Source organism: Contarinia nasturtii, unplaced genomic scaffold (assembly GCF_009176525.2).
Source record: "Contarinia nasturtii isolate CC-2019 unplaced genomic scaffold, AAFC_CNas_1.1 Cnas_scaffold_533, whole genome shotgun sequence".
NCBI classification, from domain to species: domain Eukaryota; kingdom Metazoa; phylum Arthropoda; class Insecta; order Diptera; family Cecidomyiidae; genus Contarinia; species Contarinia nasturtii.
The window spans coordinates 4,184,466-4,204,327 of record NW_022197885.1 but is presented as its reverse complement, the minus strand read 5'-3'; the positions used below and the strand labels follow the sequence as shown (position 1 = coordinate 4,204,327).

Sequence of the window (19,862 nt, the reverse complement as noted above, 5' to 3'; positions counted from 1 at the left end):
AATATTCACTGCTTTAATAGTTCTTTAAAAACAATTTAGATGAATTTTGAATAATCCAACGCAACAACAATGAAAATATTTTAAGGTACAGCATGAGAGTTCCGACTTCCGACCATGTCATTTGGATACTGTACAAGATTTTTTTTTTCAATGTTTTCGAACTTTGGTTTGCGCTATTAAAAATATTATCATTACTTGTTAAACAAATGTGACCACAAAGTACTATTGTGATCAAAAAGTACACATAATTGATGATTTCAAATGCGCGGGATTTTTGTGGGTTGGTAGCACTGTCATTTATAACTGTACAAAATATCATGTCAATATCTGCATCACATGTTGAGTTACACTTGTTGATGTGCATACACAAAATTTCTTTTGGCGATTTTCATAATGACAAATTTTATTGAGCAAAAAATTTGCATTAAATTTTGTGTGCGGAACGAAATTTCGGCCATAAAAACGTGTGAAATGTTAGAAAAGGCCTTCAGTGATCAATCCATGTCTAGACCAACTATTTATGAGTGGCATAAGAAGTTCAAAGAGGGCAGAGATGAAATGCGATCCGGACGACCAACAACGTCAACTAATCAACAACACGTCAAGAAAATAAAAGATCTTGTGCTAAAAAACCGTCGATTGGCAATTAGAGGCCTTGTTGATATTGCTGGCATTTCATTTGGGTCGATCCAACCCATTTTAAAAGATCATTTGGGTCTCAGTGTGTGTCAAGAAATGCTTTCTGACTATCAATCGTGCATAAAACGGATCATTACGGGAGATGAGACTTGGATCTATGCATACGACCCAGAAACAGCCGATCAGTCCGCCGAATATCGTTTAAAAGGTGAAGCCAAACCAAAAAAAAATCTCGTCAAAGTCGGTCAAAAATCAAGGTTATTTTGACAGTATTTTTCGATTATCGTGGCGTGGTGCATTCCGAATTTCTTCCAAGGGGCCAAACTGTCAACAAAGAATATTATCTGAGTCTTATGCGTCGTTTGCGTGAAGCAATTCGCAAAAAGCGACCAGAATTATGGCAAGACAATTCTTGGTTTTTGCATCACGATAATGCACCCGCTCACACTGCATTAATTATTCGTGATCATTTCGCCAAAAATTCAACTCATATCGTTCCGCAACCTCCATATTCGCCTGATTTGGCACCGTGTGACTTCTGGCTCTTCTCTACACTCCAAAAACCGCTCCGTGGACATCGTTTCGAGTCGATTGAAGAGATTGAACGCGAATCGCTACGTGAATTGAAGGCCAAGTAGGTTTTCACACTGTTTCGAAGACTGGAAAAAACGTTGGCGTATGTGCATTGCGGCCGAGGGGGATTACTTCGAAGGCGACGAAATGAATTTAGAAGAATAAATAAAGATATTTAATTTTTTTAATCAATTATGTGTACTTTTTGATCACAATTCTGAAATTATCAAATAGACTAATACACACAGAGATATTCTTGTACTACATTATGCCAAAAATAGTATTAAAAATTGACGTATCAGAATTACAGATCAAAGTCAAAGATTCATGCGATTTATAGCATTGTACTATGAAAACCAGACATTAGGTTTGAGCTATGGATATAGCGGCTGCTATTTCATAGCCGCTATTCATAGGCGCTATTTAATTCGTGTGCTGTGTGTAACACCGAGTAGGAATATCATAGCCAACTATTCTTTTGTACATTTAAATGTGAGTAGGAGAGAGATGTAGAAAATAACGCACAATATGCATAAATGCATTAAAACGAGATAAATAGTGCCTATGAATAGCGCCTATGAAATAGCAGCTGCTATATCCATAGCTCAAACCTGATGTCTGATGAAAACACCAACATCAATTTAAGATTATGTATTGAAATTTGACAAGTTATATAATTCTAAAAATTGTATGTAGTGGTAAGATTTATCAGCTGGTCTGATATGTCCAATTATAATGCTATTTTCAGCATAATGTAGTACTAGAATATTTCTGTGTGTAGATTGGTGTTGTTATCTATTTTTACGCTTGATTGGTAATATTATTGAACACAAACTAGGCAACCAAGTCCACTGTCAATCGAATATATACTACATTCACGACACCAGCTGATCGTAAACAATGTTATTTTTGTTATATGGAAGTGACAGTGTAAATATTTTGCCGCTTACACTTTTATATTGTTTGTCATTGTTTTTATAGCAATTTGTCATTTAGACTGGCTTTTGTCAGTTGGCTTTAGTCAAAAACGTCCCAAATTAGTTAACTGACTAGTCAGTCAGTAATTTTCCACAAGGGCTACTGATCGTTTTATTAAATTTGAATTAATAGCACAATCGTTTTATTCTTCATGTACATTGAATCGTAGTATTCATTTGAATACTTGAAAATTAGTGTGAGCCATGCATTCTAATTATTCTTTGCTCAAAGCTGTATGTGATTTCTCACAAGACTCTCATGCGATTTGGCGTAGATTACATACAGTGTAATAAAATCATTTTAATTGTGCGTTATTTGGAGAGATAAAAGCACCCAAATGAACAATATATAATTTAGTATACTATTATTTCAATAAACAAAGATATATCAACTGAATTACTACAACGCTTATTTCTTATCAGACAAATTTAAAATGTATGAAACAATATTTATACTTTGAAGTGAAATTTAATCTTTATTTTATTCGTTGATTTTGAATTTCAAAGCTCACGAAATGATAATTTGAGATTTTTGTTTGTCAAAATGAAACAAGACATTTAATTGGCATTGTTAATGTAACCAAGTCTGATGACATCCTCAAAGACATCATTCAAACGCTGTTCGTATATCAATTGTGCCTCTTCATTTAAATCATTAACCAATCCATCTGAATTATTCCCATTCGCCATTTTGTCGCACATTTCATTCAAATTTGCCACTTCATTTGTGTCAGCCTGTTGCACCTGAATTGATAGCGGCGCCAGCAATAGTGCAAAACTGCCACATCTTTTCAGCTCCGATTGCAAATTTTCATATGTAAATAATTCCGGACTACTTCCCAGCAACTTTACAGTTTTCGACAACGATTCATAGTATAATTGAAGTAAATTGTCATACTCCTTGTCCCGAAGTGTCTTATCAGTGGACGTGAATAGATAAAAGAGCAGATCGATTGCTGGTGAACCATATCGTATCACTGGCCAATCCAAAAATCGAATATCTTCGGCGGCACCCTATATTGAATATGTAAATGATTAAATAGTATCCATTAGGGTGACAATAGACAAAAAACTTACATTCTCATTGAACTTGAATAAACAGTTATTAGTCCAAAAGTCACCTAAAAATGGAAAAAATTTCAATTTTAACGATGTAAATGGAACAGAGATAACGATAAAAAAAATACCATGGCAAATCACTCCGAAATAAGTTGATGACTTTTCATTGAGACATTCATCGAAATATTCCAAAAAGTTGTTCTTTAAATCACACATCACATTTTTATAGTTTTCACTTTTCAACGATACAATAGCTTGTTCATAGGAGTCATTTATCATATCTTGCATGTTTTGTGATTCAAAGAAAATCTTGTAAATATCCGTAAATTGTTCAAACTCAGCAAATTCGTCTGGTCTCTGATCTTTCATTGCAAATGAGATTCCATGAAATTTACCAATTTCACGCATTGCCAACCGTACATTTTCAAAGGGTGAGGTCTTAGCTTTGTCCCATGATTTGAATTCTTGATGACTAAGATCTTCCAATATAATTGCGTAATTCTCGTTTTTATCATCAATAATTGCACCATAACACTTTGGATAGGCCAGAAACTGATCGTCTTTCGATAGATTCTTGTCTTCTTGAAATTTACTAAAACTTGGCATCAAGTTGGTGTAAAAGTCTGCTTCACGTTTGAAAGAAACATTGGATATGAATTCTTTTCGACGATTTCGGCTCAATGGTGCCACTTTGCATACAAGATACAATTTTTCATCACTATTGTGCTCAGCAATTGTTACACTCCATAATACACTCATGAGCCCATCACCTGTCTGTGTGCCTTGCTTCACTTGCATCGAATAATCAATAAAACCATTTTCATTGCTAATTCGATCCAAATGATCTTGAATATATTTTGGTAAAGTTATTTCACTCATTTTGATGCCTTACGAAAGGTGTCACTAAACAATTCTGTCAACCGTATGGAATTCACAACGTTTATATGATTCTTCATTATCAGCAACTTTTACGATTGTCAGATATCGCGAATAAATAAAGCTTGAAAAAATAAACAGCAGCAAGGTAATATTTTTATTGGAAAATTACTCACTTTTGGTTTTACACCATATGAACTTAAGAGAAGCGCTGAACATGAAACTATAGAGCAACGATTTTTCCTGGTGTGAACAGTTTCCTGAAATCTTCATTTTTTGAATTCTCTTTAATTATAGGTTTGAGTGATGATAACATTCGTAATTTATATTTCGAATGGTTTTTATTTGAAATGTTGGTATTTTTGCTAAATGTATATTGTACATCAAGCTTTAAAATCGTTTTCGATTTGTTTGTACCACGCATAACTCAAACCTGGTTCAGTTATCAACCTATAACCAATTTTTTCGAATTCCTAAGCCAAATCCACAAAAACCATATTTTTCGTTGGAAAATTATTTTCCTTAGAGGTTCTTCCTAAGAATATTGATTTGTACTATGGTTTCATTAAATTCCCGACCGATTGACAGTTGGTTGGCAATATTGCATTTGTTACAATATAGTCATCTTACTCACTCTACAATGCTATTAAGAAGCATGTGATGATAAACAAATAAAAATGTAAACAAGCCACACGCGACTGCAAAATGCCGAATATGGGCTTATGTGTATTCGTGCGCGCGTCTCTCTCACTCATATCAATTCATGCTTAAACATAATATTGCGCAGTAGAAATTTCGTAATCATAGGCAGTACGTGTGTCGAGTGAGAACTTTATTCCGAATGTGAACCAATACATACACACGCTTTTTTATTGGTTTCTCATTAATGCGTCGCATAAAATAAGTAAATGTATTCAGGGCTGTATAATACTTATTATCCAATTCCTTTCGGGACTACGTTTTTTAAAATGAATTGCATCCATTTATTTTGACAATGTTGAAATAAATATATTTAATTTTTTTGAATGGCTGGAATGTTAATAATAAATTAAATAAAAATTGTAATACAAATGGTCTGTTTTTCTCGTTTTTCCGGTTTGAAAAACTACCAATCGATTTTTCTCGCTTTTCCGATGGAAATATCGAAAAAATAAAAAAAATTGACTAGGCATGTTATCCCCATATGTGCTCAACACCCAGAACACTTTGGACCAGGTTGGGTCCACCTGCTCCTCAAGATTCACTTCCAGCTCATGTCATCAAAAAAACTCCCGATCGATCTTTTACGCTTTTCCGGTGAGTTCAGTTAAGGTTTTTGAACCACGAATACCCTCAGAAAGGAATGACATTCTTAAGATTTAAGAATTAAGATTGCGTAAAAGATCAATCGGGAGTTTTTTGATGACATGAGCTGGAAGTGAATCTTGAGGAGCAGGTAGACCCAACCTGGTCCAAAGTGTTCTGGGTGTTGAGCATGCCCAGCCAATTTTTTTTATTTCTTCGATATTTCCAACCGAAATGCGTAAAAGATCGATCGGGAGTTTTTTTTGATGACATGAGCTGGAAGTGAATCTTGAGGAGCAGGTGGACCAAACCTGGTCCAAAGTGTTCTGGGTGTTGAGCACATATGGGAGTAACATGCCCACACACAAACTATTTTTGCTGTATGGGTTACAACAAAACTTAGCTATCAGACGCGATACAGTATTTTACTGTAGTTTAAGTCAAAATTACAATATTTTGCTGCAACTTATTTTAATTTTTATTTAAATTCAATGGAATCTTATATTTTAAAATATCCAGTGATTAAACCATTTTTTGGTTTGATACTTTGAACAACCCGGAGCATGCGGAACGGTTTCAAAATGATTTGCACTGGTGTATATACACTATTGTAAAGTATGTATTCGTATCTGGTTGCGTGCTATGCTAGCAGCTGTACGCGACTGTGTGTGTGTGTGTGTGTGTTTACACATGGCAACTATATGTGCATTTATATATGCGTCACGCTCTCTCTACAACGCATATATGTTATGAACATTATGTGGTTGGCAAAACTTCTTTCATTTTTCAACATTTTATTTAAACGTCAATCGGTCGGGAATTTAATGAAACCATAGTACGTTGTAACTTCAGTTTATCTTCCCCGATTTTGATTAAAATTGCACAGATTGTAGCTCTCTAGATGTCCCTTCGAAAAAACATAGATAGAATACTCGGTCGACGTTGTGACGCGTTGTGAAGAGTTGCTCTAGTACGAAAGCTAACAGGTTTCGGTGTAAATTCAATTGGAGTAAATGTCAATATAATTCGAACTGGATTCCTACGATTTTGATTAAAATTGTTATGTTTGCCGCAGAATCCCGCGGTGCCGGATATATTTTTTTTTTAATTCAACTTGTATACATCAAGCATTACTTTCTTGGAACAGCGAATTTTACTTGAAATTTATTAAATTAGTCAGATTTTTTGTGGATCATACTGATAAATGCAGATAAGCAATTCAAGTGATACGACAGTGTGTAATTAAGATAATTTTGGTAATATTATTATAAGCATCTCGATTTTAATATTTTCATATCAGATAACAGTGAAGTGTTCTCATACAAACCGATTTCGAAGCGGTATCTTGCATTGGTTTCGTATCGTTGTGTACGTGAATAGCAATGCTTTGAATATATGAATGTACAACGTTGCTGCTATATACACTGTTCAGCACATCGCAGTGCAAACCATTTCTTACAGACATACCGTTTCTTAACCATAAAAGTTCGTTCACGAGAATGGTCTTTACGAACTCAAAACCTTTTAGAAATCGAAAAACAGTTGGAAAATGGTTTTGAATAATATTTTTTATAAACGATGATGTGTTTGGCTGTCTTTCTGCGCTATATAAAAAGGTTTTCGAACTATAACGCATTTCTTCATTTCAGTTAGAAACAAATGATGAACACATAACATATTAAAAACACTTGTGTTGCCTTGGCTTTATATTTGCGTCCAAAACTATCTTATTTGGCTTCTCACGTTAAATAATTATTAAATATGTAAATATTAATACTGTGTCGTACCGTACTCGTACGTCAATTTAGGAATTCCAATGAAAAACAGTCAACACAAAATAGAAATATTATTAAAAATTTACAACAGAAGTTGGATTGAAATTCAAATTTTTTGGTTTGCGTCGCTCTATAAAAGGCTCTTGGCTGGATGATCGAATGTTTTTCAATGTGAATTGGCCAAGAAAATTGAAATGAGTTCGATAAAGATCATCGCATTGTTTATAGGTAATTTTTATTTTTTTATTGTAATATTTAAATTTATTTCAAAAGAATTAATAAAACAATATTGTTTTTTATGCAGCTATGCTAGCTGTAGTTTCTATTGCAGTAGCAGAAACTCGTAGAATGAGGTTATTAGTTGAAAACAACACACCTTATATAATGGCTAAAACAAATCAAACAAATAGACAAGTTAAATTTTTGGTTGACACTGGAGCGATGTCATCTGTTATAGCAGGAGATATGCTTAAATCAACGGCAATTTTATATGGTGAGCCCATAACATTTCTTGGAAATAATAACGATGGAACAGAATTCTCAACAAATGGAATGGTGGATATTGTTCTTCCACGAGATCTTGGTTCATTGACATTACCAGTATGTGTAATGAACAGAAACAACTTGGGTGGCAATGACGGTATACTTGGACTCGATATCATACTGAGATATTATATGACAATTAACATCCCCTCTCGGTATATTCAATATTTCGTATCAAATACAGGTCCAAGTGGATCAAAATTAACAAGGCTATTATCAAAAGTTAAAACATAAACAATATTCTATCACATGCTTGATGATTTTGATGAATTATTCAATTTTTTTCTACTCACATTTTACAAATCAGCAATTTTTGTATGGTGATGTTACATTTCAATAAACTCTGAAGAGAAGTCTCACATTTATATAAATATCAATTGATACAGAAAAATAATGTACTTTTATTGATAAAATTAATATGGGTTCCATTTCACTTAATCAGCTTTTTTCACTTTCACTTAATGATCTTACATTCATAGATCTAAGTTTTTAGCAGACCTAGACACTAGAAGGTTAATACAAAGGAGATGTATTAAAAATGAAAGGAATTAAAAAATAAAGTTTGAAACCATTTCGATTGTAAAAAGTTTTTTTTTTATATTTCAGTAAGTTGTTACAATATTGGAAGTTCATGGCATTTTTAATGAAAATTCCTTGATATTTTTTTTTATAAAATGATTGATTATTCTGAATCAGATAAAGAATAATATTCTGACAAAGTCCGTGATAAATTCTTTAATAAATTTTTCGATGATTGTCGTGATAGTTGCCTCTCCAATCTTCTCCCAGTTAGTACTGAAGTATTTCTCTGGACCTCTCCTACTTCATAATCGATATAATTTTCAGGGATGTTAATTATCATTTGGAACGCCTCCATAAGATCAAATCCGAATAAACCATCTTCTCCTCCTATAAGTGCTCTGTCCATTACATTTACTGTTATTTTCAAGGAATCAAAATCTCGTGGAAAAAAAATATCCGCCATTCCATACGTTACGACTGGAGTATCATCTAGATTACAGCTCGCACTTCTTACAGGCTGACCATATATGTTTACATTCGGTTTTAGTAAATCTTTTGCAATAAAAGTTGACGACGCTCCAGTGTCAAACAAGAATTTAACTGGTCTATTTGTTTGATTTGATCTAGTCATTATATAAGGTGACTCGTTTTCAACTAATACCCTCATTCTACGAGTATCTGCTACTGAAACCGAAATTACAGCCAGTATAGCTGCATAAAAACAATATTTTTTTTTATTAATTCCTTTAAAATAATATAAAATACCCATTACAATAAAAAAGAAATAAGAATTACCCATAAACAATGCGATGATCTTTATCGAGCTCATTTTTATTTTCTCGAGTGTTCGCCAATTCACGTGCAGTTGAAAAACCATCTACGGCTTTTATAGAGCGATTCAAGCCAAATAATTGAATTTCAATCTATCTTCTGTAGTAAATTGTCAAGAATATTTTTTATTTTGTGTTGAATCATTCAACATTCAAATTGAATGTTTTTTATTGAAATTCCTAAATTGACGCACGGAACAGTATTATTTCACCATAAGCTCGACACGTTTACATATTCTTTACTTTGTATATTCTTTGTTTACATATTCTTTACGTTTACATATTTTTTACTTTTTTTTATTTTTTCTTTAATACTATTTTCTACCTTGATCAAGTTTAAACTACTAAGGAGAGACTAAAATCTAATTAAAATTATTAACCAATAAAAATGACGCAATAGTTTGTCTACAGTTTAGAAGGTAACACATGTGTTACTCAAAAATATATTTAATATGTTCATCGATTGTTTCTAACCGTATCACGTATATACTATCCATTTTTGTTGTCAAGAGGACTCCACAGCAATAAAACGACAACAACAATAACACATATTTTTACTGTCAAAATTTTGATGTCAAATGGTGTCGACATTGGTGACGGTATTTTGAAACAGACTGTGTAATCCATATTCATCGTATATGATCCTATGTAAAGTTCTATACTTGATCTAGTTCACATTGACGGTTCAAATCGTTTATGTCCACGGTAGTAGGGATTTCATTGCTGTGGAGGATTCGCTTGAAAAAGATATAGCAAAACACACTCATATTTATCAAAAACTGATCTTGTTGCTTAGCCTGCATTAGCATTTCCACCACTATTCGACTGTGATTGTGCACAATAGTTGGTGCTTTTCAAAAAGAATCATTTACCATAAAGAATATTCTCGTCTAAAGATATATTCCATTAACCTTCATACAATTAATCTTAATGTACTACAACGCCTGATGGGTCACCACTCTGGGATATTGCATGAATTCAAAATGTTACTTGAGTATAAACAGCCAATTTTGGTTTTCCGGAAAACTCTCTAGGAAAATTGTGGAAAATCCTGACGTGATAGAGAAAAACGGGTGATGCCATTGAAATCAGCATACCCAAATTATGTAAAAACGGTGGGTCTCGTTTCTGTCACATTTTAAAAGTTAAAAAATGACGCACAGTGTTATTTTTATTTTCTCATTGTCAAATACATATCAAATAAATATTTTGAAAAAAAAATAGAATTAAACTTTTTCAGCTACAATAATAGTAATCATTGGCCACATTAAATGGTAAGCTGCAAACACCACAAAGATTTGCTTTGATTGACGATGGAACTTGAATCGTTAGAATGTCAGCACGAGAGTATTGAATTTGAATGCTCTTAAAAAGTTCGAATATGATCAAATTTTCGGCATTAACGTGTATACTGAAAACAAAAGAAACATACATTTGAAGAAGAAAAAATTGTTTGCGCTACAACAAAATGTTTCGAGTATGTTTACCTTAGTTCTACTGTTTCACCAAACGGTGTTATCAGTGACGTAATTTCAATTTCAGTTGAATTTTCCAATCGAATGAAATCTTTTCCATTCACGTATGGTGTATACCAAATCACGAGGCCATCTATATGCAATTCCAGTTCAAATGCATCCCGATGAAGCTCACGGCGGGCTGGCTTTAAAAATACTGCAAACCGAGATGTATACGTACATTCCGCTACTAATAATACTGAACAATTGGGTTTGGCATTATTTTCCAAGTTGATCGGTTTATCGTCGAACGAATTCACAGTTGACGATACTATTGAGCACATGTCTAAACGACCAAGGAGAAGAAGAAAAAAAACGACTCGTATCCAAGAACCAACTATTCAACTGAATACACACTTACGTGCATTGCCAATGCTCAACGCCAACTGTTCAGGTCGATCAAATTTGGCGTCTGGATTTCGATTAATCCACAGTGGCAAATTGGGTATCGTTACATTTCTCCCATTCAGACTTGCTTTCAATTGCAATTTTTCGGAGAATGTATTTACTCGTGCATCAATTTCTTCGGCGAATTTATATAAATCAATATCAACTGACAATGATGTGATGAAGTAGTCGAAGCGTGTCAGAGTATGCTCCAGCCATAAGGGATTCTTTAATTAATTTTATTGTAGAAATAAATTTTGTTTTAATAAAAAGTTGCATAAAGACAAATAAAATACAACGAAAAATCATTTAAACTTACATTGTGGAAGGTAACATTCAACCCGTATTCATGAATTGTGGTTAAGTCTCGATAAACATTTTGATCACATTGTTTATTTTGTGGTGGTGGACTGAATTTAAGCACTTCACGAGGACAATGCTTCGTGTCTGGTAATTTTTCGTACGCACTTTTTGCCGTTGACAAAGTGTCGGCGAATAATTCAAAATTGATTTTCGTCGGATTTTGCAGTAGTGTTGTTGTCGTCTCGTTTTTATCACCAAATGATATAACGCCCTGCAGCAAATATGGTTGCTTTAAAAATACAATGGGTTCATATGTTGCGTCACCAGTCAACTGAAATGAAAAGTCACATTCAAAATGATTAATTTAAGAACGTGAGTAAAACACAGCCACGATTAATTGCTCATGGTATGCTGCGCATCGCACATTCTTTGAGTCTTGCATTTTAATTTTATTTAATTTGTGGCATACAAACTCGACTGTGATCAACTCATTAAAGCAAACATTAAAGTGCAACTTCTAAGAATCTGACACACTGTATACTGTACAGTGTACAGCTGAAACAACAGACACCCCGAATGTCTTTGATGTGCTTTAATCATTACAGTGAGGTATATTGTTACTGGGGAGGTATTGCTACTAAAGAATTATGCTTCGTAAACGTCGAAAACTTGGAATATGTATTATGCATGGTATATAAATGCAAACATTTTATTAAATCGATGAAATTGTTTGAATTCCGTGACTGAAACTGCTGGAAAATACCGAGTCGATTGCAGCTGTTTTGTAAACATAATTACATAGTTGCATGGTAACGAGAAATGATGTCAAGGCCGAAAAACTGATTTTTTTCTCACTTTATACACATTGCTGCCTTAGTGAACTATCGAGAATTTTCGTAATTTTATTTGCGAAAGACATGTCCATGTACATGTGTAGACATACACTATCGATGTTGTACTAAAACTAGGGCTTTAATACGAAGAAAACACAAGTGCTATTAAAATCAGAAGATTTGGCCCGAAGTTTGATCAATACAGAGTACAAGCAAGTTATTGAATGAGGTTCGTGCGCTTTTGGTAGATATTGGTAAATGTCAGCACTTTTTACTTGTGGTAGGTTTGAGTTTTTGCGAATAAAAAAGAAGAATGTAAATATTTCGCATTGGAAGAGCTTAGCGTGCGGTAGTGAAAAATATTGCGCTCCCAGCATTTTTCTCTTGAATAATATTCCAAAATGAATGCGGTAAGTGAAATTTTCTCAAATTGAATTCAATTAAGATTAATAATTAAAATACTATTCAATTTTCGTGTAGATTGATTTAAAACGTGTTGAATTTCGACATTACTTGGAAGCATGTGGGGTGATGGATGCATTGAGCTATGCACTCATTAAACTTTACGACGAAGTTGATAAGCCATCCGATCCCGTTGCATTTGTTCGACGACATTTTAAGCGTCCAATCGATGAAACTGATACCACTGACATACCTAGGCGTATTGAAGACTTGGATGTATCGGAATTGATAAAAAAACAAGACCATGAATTGAATTTGGCTCGACAGGAAATTGCCAAATTGCAACAAATGCTCAATTCAATGTCATCGTATTCGTAAGAATTTCATTTGAGTTTTTAATAATTTTTTAATTAAAAAACTGTGTATTTTGATGAAAATTTAAACGAAATATGTTGCAGACCTCTTGACGAAAATGCCGATGCAAAAGCTCGTGATAAACAAGATATGTATCATGAAATGTTCAACGATCCAAAATACGATGGAATTTTAATCAAGAAATATTTAACAGAGGAATTGTTCCGAAAATTGTACAAACTTCAAGATAATGAACCATCAATTATTGATTGCATTGCAAAAGTGAATGAATTGCAGGCAAATCCATTTGGTGTATATCCATTGAATGGAAAATGTTACAGCAAGTTTAGAGCTTTATTCGAACCAATTATCAAAGATATTCATTGCATTGATGATGAGTTTCACAACCATCCGGATTGTGATTGGGGCGATGTAAACGCATTCGAAATATTTGAAAACGAACGGATTGAATCGATTGAAATCAGTTGCGTTCGTTCATTGGCCAATATGCCATTCATAAAATCGGGTATAAACGAACAAGATTTGGAAATTATCCTAAATACGGTACGTGTTATGATGATATCCATCTGTTTCGAACGAATATTCGATAAGAAGCTTAACATTTTAGGTACAAAATGCAATTCAATCCAATGATGATATCGATGACAAGGAAATCGATGGTGAATTTTATAAAATCTCGGATATAACAGAGAACGAGCCGATTTTCATGGAATTACAAACGAATGGCATTGGTTTTCGTTCGATGAAGCCACATGAGCATACTTTATGGCCAACAGGGCGGGGGCTTTACATCAATTGTGCACGCACTCAATCGATTCTCATCAATGAACAGGAGCACTTGCGATTCATAAGCAAAGAAAAGAATGGCAATTTTGGTGATTTGAAGATAGAAGATTTTCGAACCTTTGCATTGTTTCATCAGAAGTATTTAAATTTCCAATTGTTACAATTAACATTTTTTTTGCTTGGGTTTAGGTTCGGTTTACAAGAATTTGACGGATTTGGTTGACAAATTCAGCAATGGATTAGAATTTGAACGTAACGAAAGGTTTGGATGGCTTACAGCAAATATTGAAGCGCTTGGCACTGGAATTTGTTGTAAAATACGATTGAAACTTAAGCAAACCACCGATTGCATCGAGGAAATTTGTAAAAAATTACGCATCAAAATCACACCGATTGAAGTGGAAAATGAATGTATTGTGGAATTGACAAACGGTGGTCGCACATTTGGTGTGTCCGAATTTGAATGTGTCAAAGTATTTTACGATGGTATCAAAGAAATTCTTCAAATTCTATCCGAAAATCAAGTGCATGCGGAGACGAATGAGGAACATAAAACTGTGATAGAATCAAACTCACAGGAACCACGTGAAAATGAGAATGAAGTAAATAACGAGGTGAGCAATGCCGATGTTAAGATGGAAAATGAACAATCTGTGGTTGAAAACGATGCCACTAAAAATGAGAGAAATTGTGACGAGCCAAAAGCTGAAGGTGAAAACATTCCAATTGAACTTTCAAACACAGATGAAGGTAATAATGAAAAATCTCAAAGCGATGAAAATGTTGCAAATCTGCCTCAAACCAGCGACACCAATGACGATAATATTAATAAGATGTCGGTTGAAGCAGAACAAATTGAAAAAGATACTATTGAAAATGATGAAACGCAAGCCAATCAAAGAGAAACCGAAGCCCCCGAAGAAACCGATGATACTGACAAGCAAAGTGTAGAAGAGGCCAAAGTTCAAACAATCGAAGGTGAAGCAGAAGGTTAATTAATGAATATTTTATGAACCTACACACTTAAATTGCACAACAATTTTTAGTTTAAACACTTTCCTTTCAATAAACACATATTCGTTTGTCTTACCATCCAAAGTTCTCGATTTTTATTTGTATGAATAACGGCCAATTGAAGTTTGACTTGATCACTCTTCCGATTTCGATTGACAGCCTTGTTGTTCTGTACGACAAGGATGATGGATAATTTGTGCAGAACATCGTCATCGTGCTTATGTTCAAAGGTCAAATCAACTGTATTCGTTTGAATATCAACCGATGTATCGATTAATGAATTCGTAATGAGCGAAAACCGTCCTTCCAACTGAAAACAACGTTGTTTTTTTTGCGTAAACGAAAGGGTTTGCAATTCAATTTTATTTCGACATACCTTTGTATTCTTTGTATTATGAAATAGCAATGTGAATTTTTTGTTTGTACCAATATGAATATCGTTGACACGCAATAAGCTCCAAAGTTTCATAAGTGGCTCCATTTCATGATAAACACTAAAATGAATCAAACCATGGTGATTAATTTAAGTAGATGGTTGCGATCAACTTACAATGTATTTATCGTAGGGTCCATATGAAACATCAATTTTAAATTGCTCAATATGTGAAAGGGGTGAGAAATGCCGGTTAAATTTAAATCCAAATCTTCAATTTCGTAATTAAATAATTCGCTCGCCTTTTGGAGATTACAAAAAAAAAATTCGCTTAGTCATTAAATATTTTATCTGGAGAGAGAAAGCGAGAAGCGTATGAAATTACCACAAAACTTGGGTCGCCTTCGTAGATGGCAATATCAACGAACGGTTGATCATTTCGTAGCGGTCTACCCTTCGTCATTGTGCGGATTCGTGATTTTAACGAAATGCCACTAATCAAATTACTCGGCCGTTGGAACGAAAACCACAGCGATGACTTTTTTAAATTTAATTTTAAATCATTGTTGATCGGAAGATAAACTAAGAAACCCTGTTCGCGCGAAACTTGATGTTCTGCATTCAAAAAAGGATTGTAACTTTTGCTCGTGACAACGGTAAATGAAGAATAACTGAAAATAAATGTAATCAATTTTAATTGGCTTTTGAGCTATATTCATTCAAAATATATCCATACCGCAAATCAATTTCGTGGCTGCGCCAAATTTCAAATCCCTGAATGTTTTGCGTAATATTGCCACGAATTGAGCACAATATACTACTTTGCATGCTTAAAATGGTCGGAGTTCCAAGTACAGTTGGTACAGAGTAACGGGAATGAAATGGCCATCGAACATTTTGCAAATTTATGTGACTGTCCGTTTGAAGCAGTTTCATTATTCGATTCAGAACTATCGAATAAAAAAAAATCAAGTGAAAAAAATTTGAAATTTGTTGAAAACATTTCGACTTACTGTCGCCTTCGGTCAGTGCATTGAACGATTGTTGATTCAAAAAGAAGAATAAAATGGATTTGCCTTCGATTTGCACGATAATCTCCAAATGAACGGGACTCTTCGTAACGATTGGCATTTTTAACGACGATAAAATCTGTCGTAATTTGTTCAAATTGATGGCTCCACCATTGTTTGTGTTAACCAATTCACCGAAACGAAAATGGTCCAATCCACGCGCTTTGATATACAACTGGAAAATTTGAAAATTTTAATGGCATTTGGGCAAAGAATATTGTTTCTGCTTGGAAAATCATCTACCGTTAATTCATTTGTGTATTTTCCCATGGCTTCTTGCCGTAGTTTGAAAAAGGCAATCTGTGGTAAATGTGTTTTTTCATTGCCAATCAATAGTGTTTGTAACGAGGCACCCAACCCGTATTCGTTGCTGCGATAATCGAATATGTAGTTTCCAGTGACCCAGTAGCGTGTTTTAGGTGCTTTGGGTAAGTGGCGAATCATTCCTGATGCTAAGCGACGCCTGCAAAATGCACATGAAATATTTAAAATTGATTTTCAAAAATATTCGGAAAATGTGGTATGTAATTTACAATTTTTGAAAGCATGGTTGAGTCGTGCCAGCCAGCGATAACAATGTTGTACGATAAAAGTTTACCAAGTGTGGATTCGTTTCGTTTTCCATTAGCGTATGAATGCTCATCAAGCGTGCCGATGTTGGATTGGATGTAAGTAGCGTCATGAACGCGGCAACTCGTAATTCGAGAGTGGCCGTACGATTTTCGAAAATGGGCCAAAATGTTTCGTAATTTGTTCGACGTTCATTTGTGGTCCACTGTTCGGCAACGGATTCTTTTATCAATGTTGCCATAAATCGAACGTCGTCCGATTGCAATTCATCACGTATGATTGGATCCAAATAGTCGGTTACTTTTCCTAGTTTTAAATTTCCCAATGCTTGTAAATACAATAGTTTGTGCTCGTAATCATGACTATCTGCAAATGGGAGAAATGCCAATTAATGCCTATTCTAGCAGTATATTATGAGCATATTCACTTGCCTAGAAATAGATTGAAGAATGTTTTCACATATTTATCAAATGAACTCTCGGATAGTTTTCCGGCAAAAAATGCATTGTGTACAATGGTTGCAAAAGTCAAAATGCCAAGTTGTTGAACATCTGGGCGCTCAATGCCTGAAAGAAATATTGTATTTAAACGAATAAAAAAGAGAATTTCTTCATAACTCGATTGCTTACTAAGTCGCATCAATGGTTCACAATCCGTCACAAGTTCCGAGCTCATTTCAATGATATGAAATGGAATTGTTATTAATAGTTGAATGGCCGTGGTTGGTTTGCATAAATTCTCTACAATTAAATCACGCGTTAGTTGGGTTGATGCTCTGGTACCGGTCCGCGGTATGATATCGTAGAAAAGATTTCGCATTGTTTCTTGACGATACGAGGTGCCAATATTTATCGATTGATACAAAGATTTGAGAGATTCAAAATTGCATTGGCTGAACACACGAATCACATCAACCACGCGATGTTCATACGGTTCATCGAATCGAATATTACTGTTTTCCAAATCATCAGCCAACGATCCGAGCAAATCAATGGCCTCACGAATCAATTCATCGGATTCAAATGTTTGACGCTCACCGCTCACATCGCTCACTGAATGCTCTTCGATAATTAAATTCGATTTGATAGATGCCATATTATTCTGTATATCGATTTCATTCACAATGTCATTCGATGTGGTGAATGTAAGTGTTAATTTTGAAACCACCAGCTGAGTTTCGCCCGTCGACTCGAATGTTTGTAACAACGTATTACCTTCCACGTAGATTCGATGCAAGTAATAGTTTTCAAAATCGTTCGTTGCATTGGTCTGTTCGATGTCTCTTGGTGCCAGATCATACATCATTTCGTTGCCAACAATCACATTCTTTTCCGATTCGCCATCAAAGCATTTTGTTTCAGGCACATTCGAGATCGATTGGTGAATGCCACACGAATGCGGTTGACATGTATAAAGTACCGGATTTTTCCTTATCGATACATGACCATTCGATTTTTTCGTCACATAATATTCCATTGTGCATTTGCCATGAATGCCAAACTGATTGCAAATCAAATAATGACAAATATTTTAAGGTGAAATAATGTGAAAAAGAAGAGAGAGAAACGTATAGATTTATTTTACCTCTTCTTCGAGGAAAGCACCATTCTTTAGGTTTTTCAGCTGAAATGTCGATGCCATTGCACGCTTAAAATTCCTGGACCACAATGTGTCGGATGCTTTAAATTGAACGTAATCTATTGTGTCGTTCACATAAACAATCTTAAATGGATGGTAAAGCGCGTGCATCTCTTTATTTTGATAAAAAACAGCACCATTTCCATTCTGTCTTTCAACCGTTATCTTCTCGACAGCAAGCTTTAAATATAAATAGTAAAAATTCATTGTCATTTTTCGGTTAGTCTCTTTTTTTTGTTCGACTGAGCTAGGTTCAAGATCATGTAGGAAATGAATGCTAACGTAATATTAAAAATAGCTGAAATAAAATTGAAAGAGAGAAAAAAATTGCGTTATTTTATCGCCAAATGTAATGACATCTATGGTGACCTATCACCGCGTCATCATTATCAGGCGTATGTAACTTTTGAATATGTCTACGTGAACGTTGAACGAAAATCGATTAATTTTAGTTGTAAATGATGACTATATCTCTCATATGAAAATATTTCAATAGAATTTAAATGCAGTCATTTGTTTTTCTGGTCCGCATTGATTGACAGCCAAGAAACAAGGCAACCGAGCAATTTGTAAACAATTTTGTCATAATTTCACTGAATCTTTAGCCGATATCAAAAACAAACTCGTTTTTATGAGACGGAATTTTTATTGTGTTTCATACCGAAGCAGCAAGATTTTGATCGTTGTTACGTTGAAATTTAACTGTGCCGCGTATTTTCCATTCGGCTGTTTGTGGTGGTTTTGAATTAATCTGATCCCATGGTGTTTGCGCTGATACACTCACACTTCCTTCGTATTCGTAGATATGTTCACGATTCAATGCCACAAACTCGATGCATCGACATGTTGTCACGCAAGCCAAAATGGCGCCTATGAATACAAACAAAATTAAGCAAAACACTTTGTTATCACGTCAGTTGCATAAGTTCGCATTTGCACACGGTGCAAAGTTCGAATGGAATTATTATACGTATATATTTGCAATTAGAATAAATTTACGAAGATATTAACGTGAATAACGTACATAGAAATAAGTTTGTTATATCCATTACAAAATTACACTTTCAATAACTTTGTTTTTTCCCCTTTGAAAGATTAATACATTTGAAAATTGTTTAACATTCACTTCAGTCTTTCTGATCGACGGCCAAAATATAACTGATGCCATAATCTTGTTTTTCATTTCATTTGGCATTTAGTTGAGACGATTCAAAGGCCGTTATCAATACACACATATCAGGCACAAAGTACGATAGAAAAGGCTCGTTGCAGTGACCATTTAAATTGATAACAATTCGAAAAACTATTCCTATTTCGTGAATATCACAAAATTCAATGCCATATAAGACTATTAGTTTTTGCGTAGACGTAAATATTATGGATTATTTCATGTAAACAGTATTGAGCCGAGTGAATCACTTGCGATGAGTCATTTTCTTATATAAAATCATTTTCATATACATTATTCATTTCACGATGATTGTTATTTTTTTTCTCTTTTAATTAAAACGATAAATTA

The 19,862-nt window shown here is 34.2% G+C and overlaps 5 protein-coding genes across 5 annotated transcripts; 2 read left to right on the top strand and 3 right to left on the bottom strand.

The window, feature by feature from the left end:
* Window positions 1–2,642: 2,642 nt before the first annotated feature.
* On the bottom strand, window positions 2,643–4,164 carry LOC116339595. The gene is made up of 3 exons (XM_031765567.1): window positions 3,377–4,164; window positions 3,267–3,310; window positions 2,643–3,203 (listed from the first exon to the last, which is right to left on the bottom strand). The coding sequence occupies exons 1-3, from the start codon at window positions 4,125–4,127 to the stop codon at window positions 2,748–2,750; spliced, it is 1,251 nt and encodes a 416-aa protein (XP_031621427.1). The 5' UTR covers window positions 4,128–4,164; the 3' UTR covers window positions 2,643–2,747.
* A 3,140-nt stretch (window positions 4,165–7,304) lies between these two features.
* Window positions 7,305–8,046, top strand: LOC116339423. Its single transcript, XM_031765283.1, has 2 exons — window positions 7,305–7,411; window positions 7,488–8,046. Exons 1-2 carry the CDS (start codon window positions 7,378–7,380, stop codon window positions 7,958–7,960), a joined length of 507 nt encoding a protein of 168 aa, XP_031621143.1. The 5' UTR covers window positions 7,305–7,377; the 3' UTR covers window positions 7,961–8,046.
* Window positions 8,047–8,297: 251 nt separating this feature from the next.
* LOC116339422 lies at window positions 8,298–9,223 on the bottom strand. Its single transcript, XM_031765282.1, has 2 exons — window positions 9,044–9,223; window positions 8,298–8,959 (listed from the first exon to the last, which is right to left on the bottom strand). The coding sequence occupies exons 1-2, from the start codon at window positions 9,123–9,125 to the stop codon at window positions 8,409–8,411; spliced, it is 633 nt and encodes a 210-aa protein (XP_031621142.1). The 5' UTR covers window positions 9,126–9,223; the 3' UTR covers window positions 8,298–8,408.
* A 975-nt stretch (window positions 9,224–10,198) lies between these two features.
* Window positions 10,199–19,558, bottom strand: LOC116339420 (vitellogenin-5). The gene is made up of 17 exons (XM_031765280.1): window positions 19,368–19,558; window positions 19,005–19,213; window positions 18,290–18,523; window positions 17,335–18,205; window positions 17,137–17,271; window positions 16,669–17,071; window positions 16,379–16,598; window positions 16,079–16,310; window positions 15,802–16,015; window positions 15,451–15,736; window positions 15,243–15,367; window positions 15,069–15,186; window positions 14,769–15,002; window positions 11,299–11,613; window positions 10,954–11,206; window positions 10,566–10,878; window positions 10,199–10,489 (listed from the first exon to the last, which is right to left on the bottom strand). The coding sequence occupies exons 1-17, from the start codon at window positions 19,390–19,392 to the stop codon at window positions 10,315–10,317; spliced, it is 4,362 nt and encodes a 1,453-aa protein (XP_031621140.1). The 5' UTR covers window positions 19,393–19,558; the 3' UTR covers window positions 10,199–10,314.
* LOC116339421 (arginine kinase-like) lies at window positions 12,372–14,776 on the top strand. Its single transcript, XM_031765281.1, has 5 exons — window positions 12,372–12,525; window positions 12,596–12,891; window positions 12,976–13,435; window positions 13,500–13,767; window positions 13,868–14,776. Exons 1-5 carry the CDS (start codon window positions 12,517–12,519, stop codon window positions 14,671–14,673), a joined length of 1,839 nt encoding a protein of 612 aa, XP_031621141.1. The 5' UTR covers window positions 12,372–12,516; the 3' UTR covers window positions 14,674–14,776.
* Window positions 19,559–19,862: the final 304 nt, after the last annotated feature.